The 16,129-nt window shown below is 38.2% G+C and overlaps 1 protein-coding gene across 5 annotated transcripts in view; it reads right to left on the bottom strand.

Moving 5' to 3' along the window:
• Window positions 1-16,129, bottom strand: part of LOC134532988 (unconventional myosin IC) — a 157,411-nt gene that overhangs the window by 54,217 nt on the left and 87,065 nt on the right. For 4 of the 5 annotated variants that reach the window (XM_063370090.1, XM_063370087.1, XM_063370091.1 and 1 more), the window contains exon 2: window positions 464-617. In XM_063370090.1, coding sequence (XP_063226160.1) covers window positions 464-589 — 126 coding nt within the window. In that variant the 5' untranslated portion in view covers window positions 590-617. Of the gene's footprint in view, window positions 1-463; window positions 618-6,012; window positions 6,076-16,129 lie in introns of those variants that run through there. The other variant, XM_063370089.1, reaches the window with a different exon arrangement.

Below are 16,129 nucleotides of genomic sequence, written 5' to 3'. Positions count from 1 at the left end.
CTACAAAGCTCATTACTAGCGCATGCGCGTACATGAAAACTGTTTGAAATACCCAACTCTTTAATTGTGACTTTGAACCAAACACACTAAAACGCTTATATTGAAATTTCCAACTAGGCAGGGCCGGATTTAGGGGAGGGCAACCGGGGCGAAAGCCCCGGGGGCCTCCACAAACGGAGGGCCCCCACAAAATAATTTCATATAATTATTGTCTCCGATTATATTTATGTATGTTTGTTTTTTAAATACTAAGAGAATCTACTTGATTTCACAATAAATTATTTATTGGAAAACTCGGCTGAAAAAAAAATTGTTCATTTTATTTGGAAAATAATTTGGGGCCAGGAGGGCCTCCGCTCCTCTGTTGCCCCGAGGCCTCCATAGACCTCTAAATCCGGCCCTGCAACTAGGGCGCGCTGTGCGCGGAACTGCAAGAAGGCGAGGAGGCCTGATGCCCACTCACGTAGATGAGGTTCGCCTTGAAGCGCTTCCTGAGGTTGTCGACGAACGCCTCCTCGCTCTGGTAGTCCTCGAGCAGCACGAAGTCCTGCACTCCCACCACGTCGCGGGCGTGGAGGTCGCGCTCCATGGCGCCGGTCTGGTAGCTGTGGCGGTCGCTGCGGGCCCAACAAGACACAACCCCGCCGTCAGCCCCGGCACACACCCGACAACGAGCACTTGGGAAAGTTAAAAATACACAAGGCTGAATCACCCCCCCCCCCCCCCCCACGCCATCGATCATGCGGACTTTCAGTTCGGAGCGCGCACTTGGACTGGGATGGACGAGAGTTTGTTTATTTATGCGTTTGTTCAGCGCCGGCCAACAGACGTACTCCAAAACAGGCTGGCACTGCACAAGCATAAAACATGGTAGTAGTGTAGTGTAGTAGGTAGTTATGCAATTATTTTTTGGTCTTCAAACACGGATTTTTCATCCCTTGCACTAATACGTGATCTTTTTTTTGACGTGACAACGTCTAATAAATCGATGAACGCCGGCTGCACGCACGAAAAAGGATGACTTATTGTCCCGTTATGCACATTGTCCCGTTACGCTCATTGTACGCTTGCGCCGCATCTATCTCTCTTCCACTGGATTGGAACAACCATCGATTTGACAGTTCGAGGCACATTAAACTTGAAACACTCCCATTCGTTTCCTACTTTTTCTATATCATCGTCCTATCCTTAACAGAATAACACAGATTGGAAGAAGTTAAATAGCAAACATGAATAAAAGTTATAGTTAAAGTAATAAACATATTTGAATTAATGAGTGCAAATAAAAGTAAATTTATCAATTAAATTGTAGATTTTATTTCACTCCTTCTTTGTATCCCTACAAAATAGTGATAATTCAATAAAAATGATTCAATTTTATTCATAAAAGTATGCAATCATTTCATCAATGTTTTGTTATGACGTTGTCACGTTAAACTATCGTCCGTAAACCGACTTTACAGACAACCTATTTTTTTTACAAAGGTTTCTGCTAACATTGCGACAGTTATCTTGTCCACAAAAAGCTACAATAGGTAGTATATCATTGAAATCTACCTCAAAGGAACAGAACTTAACAATTACTTTAATTAAACTGGGTTTTAAGTTGGCTGAGCTTATATTTTTTCCCAAACTAGACAAATTAAATTTTTTTCCCGCTTTCCAGGTAAGTCATTACATTACTTACACGCCATGTAGGAGAAAGAACAAAGAACACTTATAATTAATGTTTGGAATTTGGTTTTTTGAATGAGTTACTATTATCTCGTTTTGTGGTGATGAACGGAAATGAAGCTGATAAGCTTATCTGACAGTTATTGTGGAGTTGAAATCTCGAATATATGGTGGACGCACGTAAATCATCCATATATATTAATTTCGTGAACATCACAGAATTTACAACGCACATAGGACATAGGTATTAAAAAATAAAACTATATAATAGCACAACTATCCTTTAATACTTTATGTTATAATTTATAGACATAAAAAATAATGACAACTTATAATCGTGGCATTAAAACCCTTAGTTGACATTGAAATGTAGAGATAGCACAGTGTTCATTATACTGTACAGATACAACAAATTGTAAGCTTACATTTATTAGATGCAATGAAAAATAAAATAATTTCGTGACGAAATGTTTTTACTGTTCAATCATAAATGTTGCTTCAGCTAAGTAAAGTTAATGGTTGTCTGTAGGAAATATTTGCAGACTGATTTCTGTTATTTAAACAAAAACAAATACACATTTTACTTATAATATACAAATATATGATATATATACATCTATTTACTTTTACCTAGTATTAAAATGTGTTTTAAAATGTTAAATGTTAATATTTTAGTAATGCCATAGAAGTATAATTTATAACGTGTGTACTTAAGACCCCATTTTGTTTTTGAGAAATCGATAGTACCAAATTATTAAACAGATTTATAGTTAGGTTTGAAAAGGGGAAAATTTTTTAATTTTCAATATTTTCTCTAAAATGAATACTTTGATGTTACAGCCATTTTAAAGTTTTAAGATAACTCCTTCTCTAAAGTGTACCCAGAAGGTATGGAAGACGAGGGGTTGGAGAGGGGGGAAGAAGAGAGGAGTACACTTGTCACACTAATAAACCAACAGAAAAAAAAATAATGGGCTTAGCCCCCTGAGGGGGAGGAGTTTAGGGGGAACGGGGAGGAGGCAGGGGGTTACAGTGATTAATTATCTAATTTGCACATACTTTGTGTGATCTAGAACCCCTTCCCTCCCCTATTTAAGAAATATATTGTAATTTTGTACAACACATGGCTATGGTTATTTTTGCATATATGAAATATGTTTTTCGAAATAATAGTATATCTTACGAAAATTTGTGCATAATTTTATATTTTTATTGATGTTTCAATCAAGCATAGTCTTTTTCAATATGGATAAGAAAATCGAATACTCAATCATTGGACCTTATTTCGTTTTACTACTCGCATTAATGCGCGTAGTTAATACTGGAAAACTAGTCCGAGAACGGTTGACAAATAACTTCACCTTTGGAGGTAATGGGACAACAAAAAGAATAAATTCCCGGGTAAGAATCCGAACCCAGTACTACTGCTAATACTTTTTTTGAAGTGATATAGTTGTCTTCATGTAAATGTACAAATTTACACATATCTGAATATTTCTGTTCCATTAAAAAAAATTGCAGTGTAGTTTATACTTGCTGTTGTGGTCAAAGCCACGATTATTTTGCAAATTCATTAGGTGGGACAGTAGACTTGAAGAGCATATACGCATTTCACGTTGATGGTTGGACTGAAGCGCTCTTGGCACGCCCTTGGCGGACCTGAGCCAGTTACGAACAAGGAAAAGTGGTGGTTACCCAATAAAGTGTAACACGCCACAGGTTGGGACTTTGTCATCGAGCTGTGAGTAGAAACCTGAAGAATTCGCGGTTTCATTTCTTGACGGGCTAAAATTTCAACTGTTATTACTGTTTGCTCTTTCCGTGATTGGTCCACAGCGAACCTTGAGAGTACTCTTGAGCCAATAAGAAACTCTCAACCAAAGAAGTATCGAAATACTATGAACCCTTTAAGACATATCTCAGGTAAGAAGCCAATGATCAGGTGACATTTACCTGAGCATGTAGAGGACTGTGGACTCTGTCCTAGAGGTCACTGAATCCACGATTCTTTCCAGGCTCTACCTGTGGGTGCTCCAAAAGGACTTGAACATGTAAAGGAAAGTTGAGTTTAGCCTGGAGAGAAATTTATCCGCAAAATAATTGTGGTTCAAGTTTTGGTAAACCTTGAACGTACAAGCAGTACATAAACCGCGTTGCCATTGGTCCAGACGATTGCGGAATAGCTTCTCCCGCTGACCATAGCCAATGATGTAACAATTAACAATCTGCCTGGTAAACAGTCAAATTTACCCGCGGAGTGCAGCTGTGTCCTATACAAGTGATATTCAAGCCGATTCCCGCGGGTTACTTGTGTCCCAAGTTTTATTTATTTTTATTTTTTTCCAGCCTTCGGACAATGTTTCAGCGAACGTTGTTATTTTAAAACCTTTATGAGTACGAGGAACGTCTTATTCGTTGCACTGGCTATTGGATGTATTTTATAACTAATGCACGAAATCTCGCCTGAATTGGTTACTTCCATTAAAAGAGCAATATCATGAACCTACACATCTAAATAATATCAACACGTTTTTTATTGTATTTTTTCCCCATCTGAAATAAGAACTTTAAAATGGATTTATTTTATTCTATTCGTTCTAATACCACTTAGTACCACAACTTATTACTTTCGGAAATGTAATTTATAATCATTGAAAACTATTGTTTGGCAGATATAAAGTAGGTAGTGATATGAAAAACCTGTTTTATTTAAATTACAGTAATCAGATTAATGATTATTTTTGCCATCTTTTAAAGTAACGACAAAACACACACTTGTGGGGGGAAAAAATCATTGTAATGATATAGTGCTGCCCACAACACTTAAGCTGAGGAAACGATTGGCCTTAGCTATAAAATAAAATTTTAAAAAGCTGAAGACCACTGGCTACAAGAGTGATGGACGGATACGGCCCGTGACATCGTTCCTTATGGCTTACTCAAAGAATATTTCAATAAAATACCCTTGGATATACTCTCGTATAGATATTAGCCGTCTTTGATTGCCTATATGTAGAATAAGTTATCAGCAAATACTGTTATGAAGCCATGGTAGTCTCACAGATATATTTAACAATATGACATATTGTTTTATGGTCATTCTTATAAAATGAAAAAGCTTTTCTTTATTTTTTGTGTACATACTATGTTTAAAATAACAATATTTCGTTCCTTAGTGACTTTCCACGTATTGTATTCATTCGTCAAGCCCATCACACGATGGAAGGTTTCACACAGGCTCCGCTAGAAGGTTCCAGCAAAAACTGCTAGCCAAATCTCCATGGCAGCAGTTATGGATGTTTCTATGGAAGAAACTATCTCACGTAGTAGCATTGTGACTGGTGTAGGTACGCCTAGCCTTGCGAATGGATTTGTTATGATAGTTTATACTTTTTTGTATTGCATACACGTGGATATTTCTCATAATTGTCGCGTAACGTTGTAATTTCTTCTAAGAGACCACACACGTTCATCGCATTTCATATCATTAATAAAGAGAACGTCAATCCTTCCAAAATAAAACTATCGTTTTTAACATAAAGCACTACCACTTCAGTATGATTGGATAATATTTCTACCTCCTACGAAACCTTCCACAGAAATTCTAATACGGCCGATTACAAAAACTGCCATGAAAACGGCCAGCGCTCCGCTAATTCTTCCACAGAACCATCCATGCATGCTTGCCTGCCATTGAAGACCTGTCCAAGAAAACTTCCAGCGTGCTATAGGGGCTTTTACTCTACAGGATAATAGGACACAAAATAAAAATCGTCGTTGTAAAATGTAATGTTATTCACGGGAGTCTGGCCCTCAGGTCAGTTTGAAGAACTGTGTGTGTGTGTGTGTGTGTGTGTGTGTGTGTGTGTGTGTGTGTGTGTGTGTGTGTGTGTGTGTGTGGCTCTCGTGAAGAGTGTGGTCGGCCATCAGTGCCGGTGCAAGGTAAATTGGCGCCCTAGGCAAAAAACCTTAAACCCTCCCCGCCAGACACCCCAAAAAAAATTTCCTTGCCTCAAAATACATCACGTAAGCCTAAGATTTTGTCAACAATCAAATGTAAGCAGGCTTGTGTTTTTTTTTTACTTTTTTACTTATTACAAATCATAAACAGGTCACCGTGGACTTTAAATAATTACTTATATCAATATAACCATTCCAAACTGTTACAAAAATCCATTTTCATCTAGTTTCAATAATCGTTAAACATATTAGGTATATGAGCTGTTATGTGTCGTGCTGCGCCCCCCCCCCCCCCCCCCAGCTACTTGGCGCCCTAGGCGGTTGCCTAGTTCGCCTGTATGGACGCGCCGGCCCTGTCGGCCATCACCGGGGTCTCACCTGGGCTCGTAGCAGCCGCCAGAGCGCGCGCCTCTCTGCTCTTCGTCGCACTGTCGCGGCTCGGCCGTGCCACACAGGTGACGCGTGTTTAGTGGTAGCAGGAGGAGGGGGGGAGTACAGGGAAAGGGGGTGCCCGCAGATAACAACGACGCTCTTGCTGATACGGGCCTGTCCGTCGAGCCTCCGCCGCCGCCGCGCTGGCTGAGGGTCGTCCAGACACACCCTGCCCGCAGCCCGACAATTTATTCAAGCAAACAACCCGCAACCAAGTATTTTCCGCTCCACTGACGAAAGACTAGCACTAACACGTAATCGCGCTTATCCGTGGCATGCATTTTTACATGTGAAATGCATGCACTGTAGTTTTGCTGTTGTTGTTGTAATTACATCAAATGCCGATGTAAAATTACAGATATCTGTAAATTTGTAAAGTCACATGAAAATAACTGTATCAGTATGAAATAGGGTTCGCAGTAATACTGGGTTCGGATTCTTACCCTGGCCTTTGTGTTGTACATCCAATAGTAAAAAAAAAAAAAATTGTAAACCGTTCCCTGAATACCTTTCCGGTATTAACTTCGCACATTAATAAGCGCAATAACACAAAATAAAGTCCAAATATTGAATATTCGATGATATTTTCCATAGTTTAAAAAAATGCTGAATTAAATATGAAATATTAAATTATGTGTCAATTTCGTACGAAATACTCAGTAGTATCTCGAAAAACGCATAAAATATATGCAAAAATAACCTTAGCCATGTGATGTATAAAGTTACATTATATATATTGTAGTATTACAAACTATTTCTTGGCAACTAGTTTCCAAAGAAATATTTTATTAAAGTACAGATAATTTTTTTTATTTTTCTCTCCCATCTCTCTCTCTCTCTTTCTCTCTCTCTTACTCTATAAAATTAGTATGGATTTTAAAATTTAATTTTAAGACTTTTTGACATGTAAATCACTTTACACAGTCATGCACAGAGGCTGCTCCGAGCCACTTGTCCAAGTGCGGATTAGCATGGTCTGGGAGTGAGGTCCGAATCAGAGTTTTAGCCCAACAACGTGACGCGTTTCATTCGAAGGCGCTGCTGAAGGCAGTTATTTATTTTTTGTCACTGCCGAGCGTGTTTTCCTGTTTATGCCCGAAAGAAACGGTCTTTTCAGGAAGCGATACGGACCTGACGTTTGGGAAAACAACGTTCAACGAGGACGCGCGAGATTAGATAAGAACGTGATAGCATCTGTTAAAAACTGCGTGGATTGGATTCGATCGACTCTTTTTAAAAATCTATGGTCGTCGGTGTTTGCGTATACTTAGCGGGCGAGAACAGAACTACCATTCTGACTTCAACCCTTTCTAAACTAAACAACTCTTTGTAAACAGACGCATGGCAGAGATTTTAGATCATCAGTGCCTGTCTTGGTAAAGGATATTCATAGCATTAAATTGGTACGCTGGTACATAATAAACTGTATATTCCTGACAAAACTCAGCATACTTAATCTTATATTAGTTCGTTAGAAATAGTATTAACTACATAAAATAATAATGTTATACATAACATCTTATATGTATTTATATAAAAATTATTGCCCTGTTCATGCCTTGTGAAAAATCAAGAAAACTATTTCATACGTATATATTGAACGAACTTAAAATACTGGGTAAAGGGGGGTTGATAAATATTTAGAAAATATTCCATAGAAAAATTATTAACGTTCCTGTTTCAAGATTTATTTACATGTGCGTACTCCCGTTCTTTCAGTGTGGTGCATAGAACACAAAGTTCCATAATGGTATAACTTATATATTAATAATCATATATTTACAATAATAATGGTACGTAAACCATTATAATGGTACATACATACAGTGGTGCGCCTAGATTTTGCGGTGCCCTGTTCTATTTAACTTTTGCGGCGTCCTAATATTTTTTTGAGAGGGACCTTACCATGAGTCTTGGGGGAGTTTGTTATTGAATAGACACCCTTCCCTGAAAGAAGTAGAAAAATTAGTATGTCTATAAGCAAACCTGGAACTTAAATTACAAAACGACGGATTTGCTCAATTTTATTAGGAATGTTTTTATATATTTTTCCTAGTAAATTATTTCTGGTTTAGTATATAAATTATAACGATGAAATTTCTGTGAAATGCTGTTATTTTACGAGTGGAGAAAATGGGTTCGTAATTTTATACAGTTTTATTTGCTACCAATATGTACATTAATAATTAAATCAACACACTTAATGTCTGTTCACAAATCCCTAAGTATCTGTCAAGCCCGCAGTTCGCACTCCTCACTGGAGCAGGGCTCAACAGTGGTCCGCACACAAACAGTCTCGCGCCACTCGGTCACGTCGCTCCGCGACTGCGCCGCTCACAAAGGAGGTGGATTTATAATAGCCTTAAAATTAGGTTTAATGTCGTTCGGCCGCCTGCTTCATACGACATACGTCCTGACTCTCGGCCCCTGTGGCCCAGCCACGGAACCCCGGGGTTCCGCGGAACATCTTCTGGGAACCGCTGGTCTAGAGTCCCCGCGCCTCAGTGCGGGGGATGTTCCAAGTCGTCAGTTCACAGGCACGTTCGAGGCACACTACCCATGTCGTCGTGCCCGGCGCTAATCTTAACATTTCTTCACCATTTGCTTCCCCGGATGTGTTAGGAGGTGGGGCGGGGGGGGGGGGGGGGGGAAGCAAAATCCCCCGGGTTTTCCAACACGTCTTCGATAAGCGTGAGTTTATTGATCACCCAAGATCCTATGCTCATATTAAAGCAAATCACTCTTACAGCGCTTAATTTTAATGTTACCGACGTAATCTTGCAAATAATTCAAGAGGCCGCCCAAGCGATCAGGGTCTCAACGAGTTGTAGTTCACAGACGTTTTGACTTGGGGGGGGGGGGGGGGAATTTAGTGTCAACCGTGTTCCACATCCATCTCTTGCGATTACAAGTTTCACACTTGAGTCTCGGTCTTGGACGCCATATTGATTTTATTCGCTATTAAAATATTTAAGGGCTGTTTATAAAAATTAAAACATATGCCTCCCTTGCATTCCTTGTTCTGCTACAAATATTTTCAACATATTCACTTAGTGTAATATGGTGTACGTCAAAAGATGGGGAACAACAAATGCAAGGAAGGTATCCAGTTATTATTTTTTTTTAAATGGCCATTAAATAATAATAATAATAATAACAAAAAATATACATGTGAACGAGTCTTTCAATACTCGTCAGAGATGTGTAAAAATCTAACCTCGGGAAGGATCAAATTCACCTGTTATCATGTTGCAAATACACGAAACGAAACTCGGACACAAAATTTAAAGTAGAATTCTTTAAAATAATGCCGAGTGTGATAAATATATACGCAAATCGTGTTTTCAACTACGTTTCTGGACGCGAATCACACCAATTTCCGCACCCGACCGCTAGAATTCGTTGCCGCAGCAGCTACGCCGACTATTGAATCATTTTGATTAGAAAACAATTTTTTAAACTATTTAATGATACGGCTCGGATGAAATTATAAAAAAACAACTTGAAAAAAATACTTAACCCCGGCTTTGGACCTGATATTCGACAAGGATTTTTTATTAAAATACTGTCCGTCTTGTTGAAATTCATCAAAAACTTAATATTTTAAAGTTTCCTTTTGGGTTTGAGAACCTTGGTTCGCACCATCCGCCACAGGTGGCAGCACCGTGGTTACACATTTCCGTCCCATGCGATTTTTTTAAATTCACTAAATTACTCCTACCAAATTCCGTATAGCAAGAGGTAAGATGTTACAAATCAATAAAAGTTATAACGAAAAGATGGAAAAAAAATCATAATGTCATTGAGACCGAGCCTTATTGGAAGGGACGGGAATCCAAAGACGAATACTGATTTCAACAGTTTTCATGCCATCGCTATTAATCTATTACTATTTTAATTTGGCCTTATAAGTAGGGATCGGAAAAATTCGCGGGTTCAATGACCTCCAGGACGAACTCCATAGTTGTACGTACACTCGGTCAAATGCCACCCACTCATTGGCTGCTGTCTTGTGAGACGTCCCAACGTAGCAGCCTGTGATTCTTATAAAGCTTTGGTCGGGTGTTTCTCATTGGCACAGAGTCATCCAGGTGAGTTGTGAGCCAATAGCAGAGGCAACACTGAGGTATAACTATTTGTATTTTAGCCTATCGCGAGGTGAATTCGCGAATTTTTCCGGTCTCTACTTATAAGACATAGACTACGTCTGAAAGGTACATATGTGCATCAAGTCTACTTTTTTATACCCATTGGTATGAATCAAATTGGTAAATAATCGAGGGTCTGTCTATCATCCGTTCATTAATTCAATCCCTCACTCGCCCAGAGTAGGTGAGGCTCAGCACAGTTCCCGTTGTACACGGGTCGGGGCAGTGGGGACAGTCCACCCCGCAGTCCCTAGCCCCCGAGAGCGTCCCACTCGCGCGACATGGAGGACGGAAGTGAATGTCTGAGACTGCGACGCGTATAAAAGGGGGGGGGGGGGGGGGTTGTGAAAGTAGCCACCCCTGAACACCGCATCGACGACCTGGATAGCAGAGAGACAGGAGGGCAAACAGTTGCATCGCGATCGGGCACGGTCGTCCGTCTCCCTTTAACCGCCGACACACAGACACACACACGCGCGCTTCGACCAGTTCGGGGCGACCATCTCTCTTCGGCCGCCAGCGCGTGAGAGAGGGAGTACGTGTGCTTGCAGTCGCCGGCCCGGGCCAGTTGCAGACAAGGGGAAGGAGCGGCTACCCGATCACGTGTGTGACCCTTCAAAGTGTGTGATCTTGTTATCGATCAAAGGGCACTCTAACACGATCTCTCTCTCGCTCTCTTTCTCTTTCTCTCTCTCTCTCTCTCTCTCTATATATATATATATATATATATATATATATATATATATATCAATAATTCCCTACTTATAGAGACTGGAAAAATTCGCGAGTTCAATGACCTTCAGGATAGACTTCACTATACTCTGCCTACTTGGGAAAACGGCGCCTGTTCATTGGGTGCGGAATTTTGAGGCGTCTCAAGTGGGTAACTTGTGATTGGATACTTTTTTGACTGATGGTCTCTAATTGGCCAAGAGTCCTACATATTAACAGTGAACCAATAGCAGAAGCATCACAACGGTACCTATAATTATTTGAATTTTAGCATATCACAAAATGAACCCGTGAATTTTTCCGGTCTCTCTCTCACTCTCTCTCTCTCTCTCTCTCTCTCTCTATATATATATATATATATATATATATATATATATATATATATATATAGGGAATAATTCCCCCCGGGGGAAGGGGGTCCGCTGGATAATGTTCACCATCCCCATTTCACCGTTACGATTTCGCAAGCGCAAGCATAGGCCCCCTCAGAGAGGGCCTTATGGATTCCCGGGCTGTTTCACAACCCCCCTCTTCCCCCCCCCCCCCCGGAAACATTCGCGGGTTCAGTGACCTCTAGGATGGACTCGACAGACCTCTACTACATACTCGGGCAAAAATACCACCAGTTCATTGGCTGCAGACTTGTTATTTATAGGTCTCAACTTGTTAGTCTGTGATTCGGTACTCACGTACGTCAATGATGAGGGTTTCTCATATTTGTCCACCTAGTCCGCGACACAAAACTGTTTGAGCCAATAGCAATAGCAACGCATTATGTAAAATAGCTTTAATTCTAGTCTATCACGAAACGAACCTACGAATTTTTCTCCTGTCCAGTTTATTCCAGTTGTAGGGTATGTTTGGGGAGGATGTCTTGGTCCCACAAGACCGCCGCTGGTCTACGGGCACCAGCGGCTAGGTGTGGCGACGCAACACCGCCGGCTCTGAATCACCCGCCTTATCGCGCACCACCACCCGGTGTGAGGAGGGGGGGGGGATAGGCACGTTATCGCGCCCACCAGCCGCGAGCTTCGACACTGGCAGCATTGAATATATATAACTTATAGAAGTCGCGAGGGGATACGATTTATTCTGCCAGTTTTGGAATCAAAACTGAGGTAGTTGCAAGCTCCCCCGCCAGACAGCTCTGCTTTCGAAAAGAAGGCACTCGTGGTTAGTGTCTCCCACGCTAGAGCGCTTTAGTATCGCTTGTCTCAAGGTCGCGCGCGTATTATCTCTCTCTCTCTCTCTCTCTCTCTCTCTCTCTCTCTCTCTATCTTTTGTATTTTGTTTCCGTTGCTGTATGGAGGGCCAGCGCATTGACAAGGCGGGAGGTTATGCTCGTCAAAACGATACATAAATATATTGAACACAACTGTATTTTGTTTAAAGAACCGAAAGTGAAAAAATATTCCTTGAAATATTACACAATTATTTAAAAAGAGCCACATATATCAGTACTTCATTGGTGTTGGATTCCAGATGGTGTAATAATTATTGTATTTGAATAAAAATCGGTCCAATTGGATATAAAATAAATATTTTATTCACCAAATTAATTAAAGTACCTCAAAGAATCCACTTTAATATAAATTCAACCAAATGTATGCAAAGAGGAAATTATAAAATACCAGACACTGTTATATAAATAGTTGATCTGTGCACGAACTTAGTCATACATTAATAAAAACTTTAGTAAGCTCTAACACAAGAAACTCGTTTTTATCGGGGAAAAATATTGTATGTTAAAGAAATAACTAAACAGTAAACATGTACATACATAATATTTATGTTCGCATACGTGCAGTGAGTATTATTTTGCAGTGATATATTAATATTTTATTAACATGGCTAGATCTAAAAAAAGTTTATACAAAATTTTAAAAATATTTACTACCTATATACTTTTCATAAGTAAGGTTGGTTTGTAAATTCTCCTTCAGGAGCATTATACAACACAGTGCATTAAATTGCATTTCAAGTCACATAAAAAAAATTAAAAATGGGTGGAAGTAAAATAAAAATACCACACACAAATGATTATACGTACTATTTTATCATCTTTATAATTTACAAATAATTAGGGCCCAATAACTTTGAGTTAAGATGGTGTATAAAACTCTAGCGAAAAACAGTTCTCTGTATTCTAGAGTTGTTTGAAGAGTTTATTTACATGCACAAAAACTTTCAATGTAAAAAAAGCCACATTATCATCCTACCATAGTAGGTGACATTTTTGACAGTTCGTACAACGAAATTTGTGACTTTGACATATGAATTATGTGAAGCATTAAGAATTTGTGAATCAATAAACAAAACTAACACATATTCATGTAGTGCAAGACTAGCTAATCATGTATTAATAATTTTTGTTTATTCTACAGTAAAATATTCAGCGGCCAAAGACTTAAGCCGTTGCAATAAATGTAATCTAAAGCCATCTTAAGTGAAACAAACTGTTGCTAAATGAGGCCCAGTAATTTTGAGCGAAATTGTATTCGTGCAAGTTCCCATGTACCACAGCTGTATTTACCTTATATTATATGTATATGCATAATAAATTTAAATATCACTTAAGAACTTTAAGAAAAAATAAAACAGAGTACAATATAAATTTCAAAGAATTATTTCATTCTAAATATCAGTATATAAAACTCTTCCATTGCGTATAAAATTTTTGTAACTTTTACTTCCGTACATTCATAACGATACGAAACATGCACAATGCAATTTAATGCCATTTAACAAAACTATTGTGTTATTGTCCCTAGGTATTCGTTACTTATACGTTTTATACGTTAAGTAAAATAACCTCATTAGTAAGTACTATTTTTTACAACATTAACTAATGTAAAATATTTCATTGTCGAGCTTTAGCAAACGACTTACACACGTGCAATCACTGACACGTATAGAGGAAGGTTTATAAATCAATGACTCGTTAGAAAATGTACGTGTTTGTTTCATCATCTGTGAAATATGTAAAAATATGATCGTGTAAAACGCAGACTGTCATATGTCAGGACTGAGATTATTTGTCAGAAACGTTTGTTGAAAGCTTTCAAACTAGCAATAGTTCTAATGAAGGAATAAATAGCCCAGTCAAAATATGCTAACATTTCGCTCGTAGTCGAATTAATTTGTTACACTTTGCACGTATTTAGTAGTGTCCAGGGGAATTAAAATCAAAAGTCATGATGAATAGGAAGTGAGGTAGTCAGAAACTAGAAAGGATTATAAAAAAAAGGCATTTTTTTTTTTTTTAAATATCTCGTAAATGAGTAACCTTAAAAGAAAAAAGGTTTTAATAAAAAAAATGAAAGAGTATTAAAAATCCTATAAAAGATTATTTTCACTTTTTCATTTCTCCAATATTGTTTGAGATAGTCTCACTTAAAAAATGAGTTTTTTTTATTTATCTCAAACATTTTTCCTATAGCAACTGACCTATATATTTGTAAACCGTGCCTCTCGTATGCCAAATGCCGTCACTTGAATTTACAAGACATGTTTAAGCTAGAGTCCATGATGACCCCAGAATTAAACATTTTTACATGTCAGGGCTACTTCTCAAAGAAAAGAACTGATAGCGTTTGGTCAGACAGACCACAGAGCAGACTTAAATGCGTAACATGAAAATTGTTGGAAGCCTCACACGAGGACGAGGATTCACTGACAAGTTCTTGAGAGAGTGGATCTTGGGGATGACTGCATTTGCATCTGCTCATCATTGAAGAGTTATGCGCTACTTATTTTATATCTTTGAACGACTAGATTTCTGACAATATCGAAAAAGTAGGGATGCCACAGATTAATATAAGATCTCTGCTTAGCTAAATAATCACCCACCATTTCCTGGATCACAACAAATCATGTCTATAGCAACTGGACTAGTAGGGGATGCCACAGTTACCTTTTTCAATGCTATAGTAATTGGCGAGCAATCAATACAGAGTAATATTGGAAAAATGCTAATCAAGCATTGTCACGAAAAGATCAAACTCTCCCTCTGGCGAATATTAGCTACACTATTACATTCAATTGTAATAGCTCATTAATCATTTGTTAGTTTTCCAGAGGATAACGATAAGTGAAGAAAAATAGGATGACTTGATCATGTATATGCAGTATGAGTTGGCTCCATTTCATTTAGCTCTCTTTGACGAAGCTGGGATACGCAAAACCAAGAACCCTGTACATGTTTTAGGTGACGAGGGAGAATTTGGACTTGGAGAACCCTGACTTTGTTCTTAATGGTGGATTCTTACTACACAGTCATATAGCCGATAAGAGGTACTGATTCCTCTATTTGCCCAAAATATGTCAATTACATTATCATTTCATATTTATCATGACTGTTGATGTGACGTTCCGTGCAGACCACTGAACAATTGAAACACAAAATCATAAACATCGGTTTGAATTTGAGCACATAATATACTTTGACTGGGCTAGAAGTCTATAACACCTCGTGTTTAAATGCGTACCTAATTTTTAGAATCTCAATATAAGTGTCTTCCAGGTTAATTTTTTTTTCTGGATACATAATAAAATATTTTGGAATTCAAATTGTTCATAACTTAGGTAATAACGGTAGAATTCAAAGCATTTTAAACCGTTTTATCTACTTAAAAAAAAGTACGGAGGTGGTTGTGTGGACCAATTTTTACCACGTTTTTGTTTTTATTTTTGTATAAAACTAAAGTTCGAACTTATGTTTTTCTTACGCTAATCCACTTAAAAAGTATGTTCTCTTGTAAATAAACGCAAAATTTTTCACATGACGTTTTTTGACAGCGATCATTAAGCTACTAACATCTTAATATTGTAAAGTAATAAACAAAAAAATACTAATGCAGCTGCAGTCTATCTACTCACAAATAATTAATTGTTTAGTTATTTCTTAAGCACATATTGCAATCTATCTAAAAAAAAATTGGAAACGCTTGCCAAACAAATGCATTTTATGACAGACGATGTGGGTAATACTTGGCTAAAACTTTGCGTTTATTAAAATTTACATCGAAAATTAACTAGCGTTCACTCGGTTTTAGTCAAAATGATGAAATTAAAAATATGTGGTTGCTGTAATATAATTAGTTTTTTAAAGAAATTAAAACGTGGATATTTTAAATATAATAGAAAAGAATTCTTTACTAATTCATATTAAATAATTATGACTT

Source organism: Bacillus rossius, chromosome 6 (assembly GCF_032445375.1).
Source record: "Bacillus rossius redtenbacheri isolate Brsri chromosome 6, Brsri_v3, whole genome shotgun sequence".
In the NCBI taxonomy this organism is placed as follows: domain Eukaryota; kingdom Metazoa; phylum Arthropoda; class Insecta; order Phasmatodea; family Bacillidae; genus Bacillus; species Bacillus rossius.
Note: the sequence above shows the minus strand (reverse complement) of the source record. Positions and strands in the feature narration are given on the sequence as shown.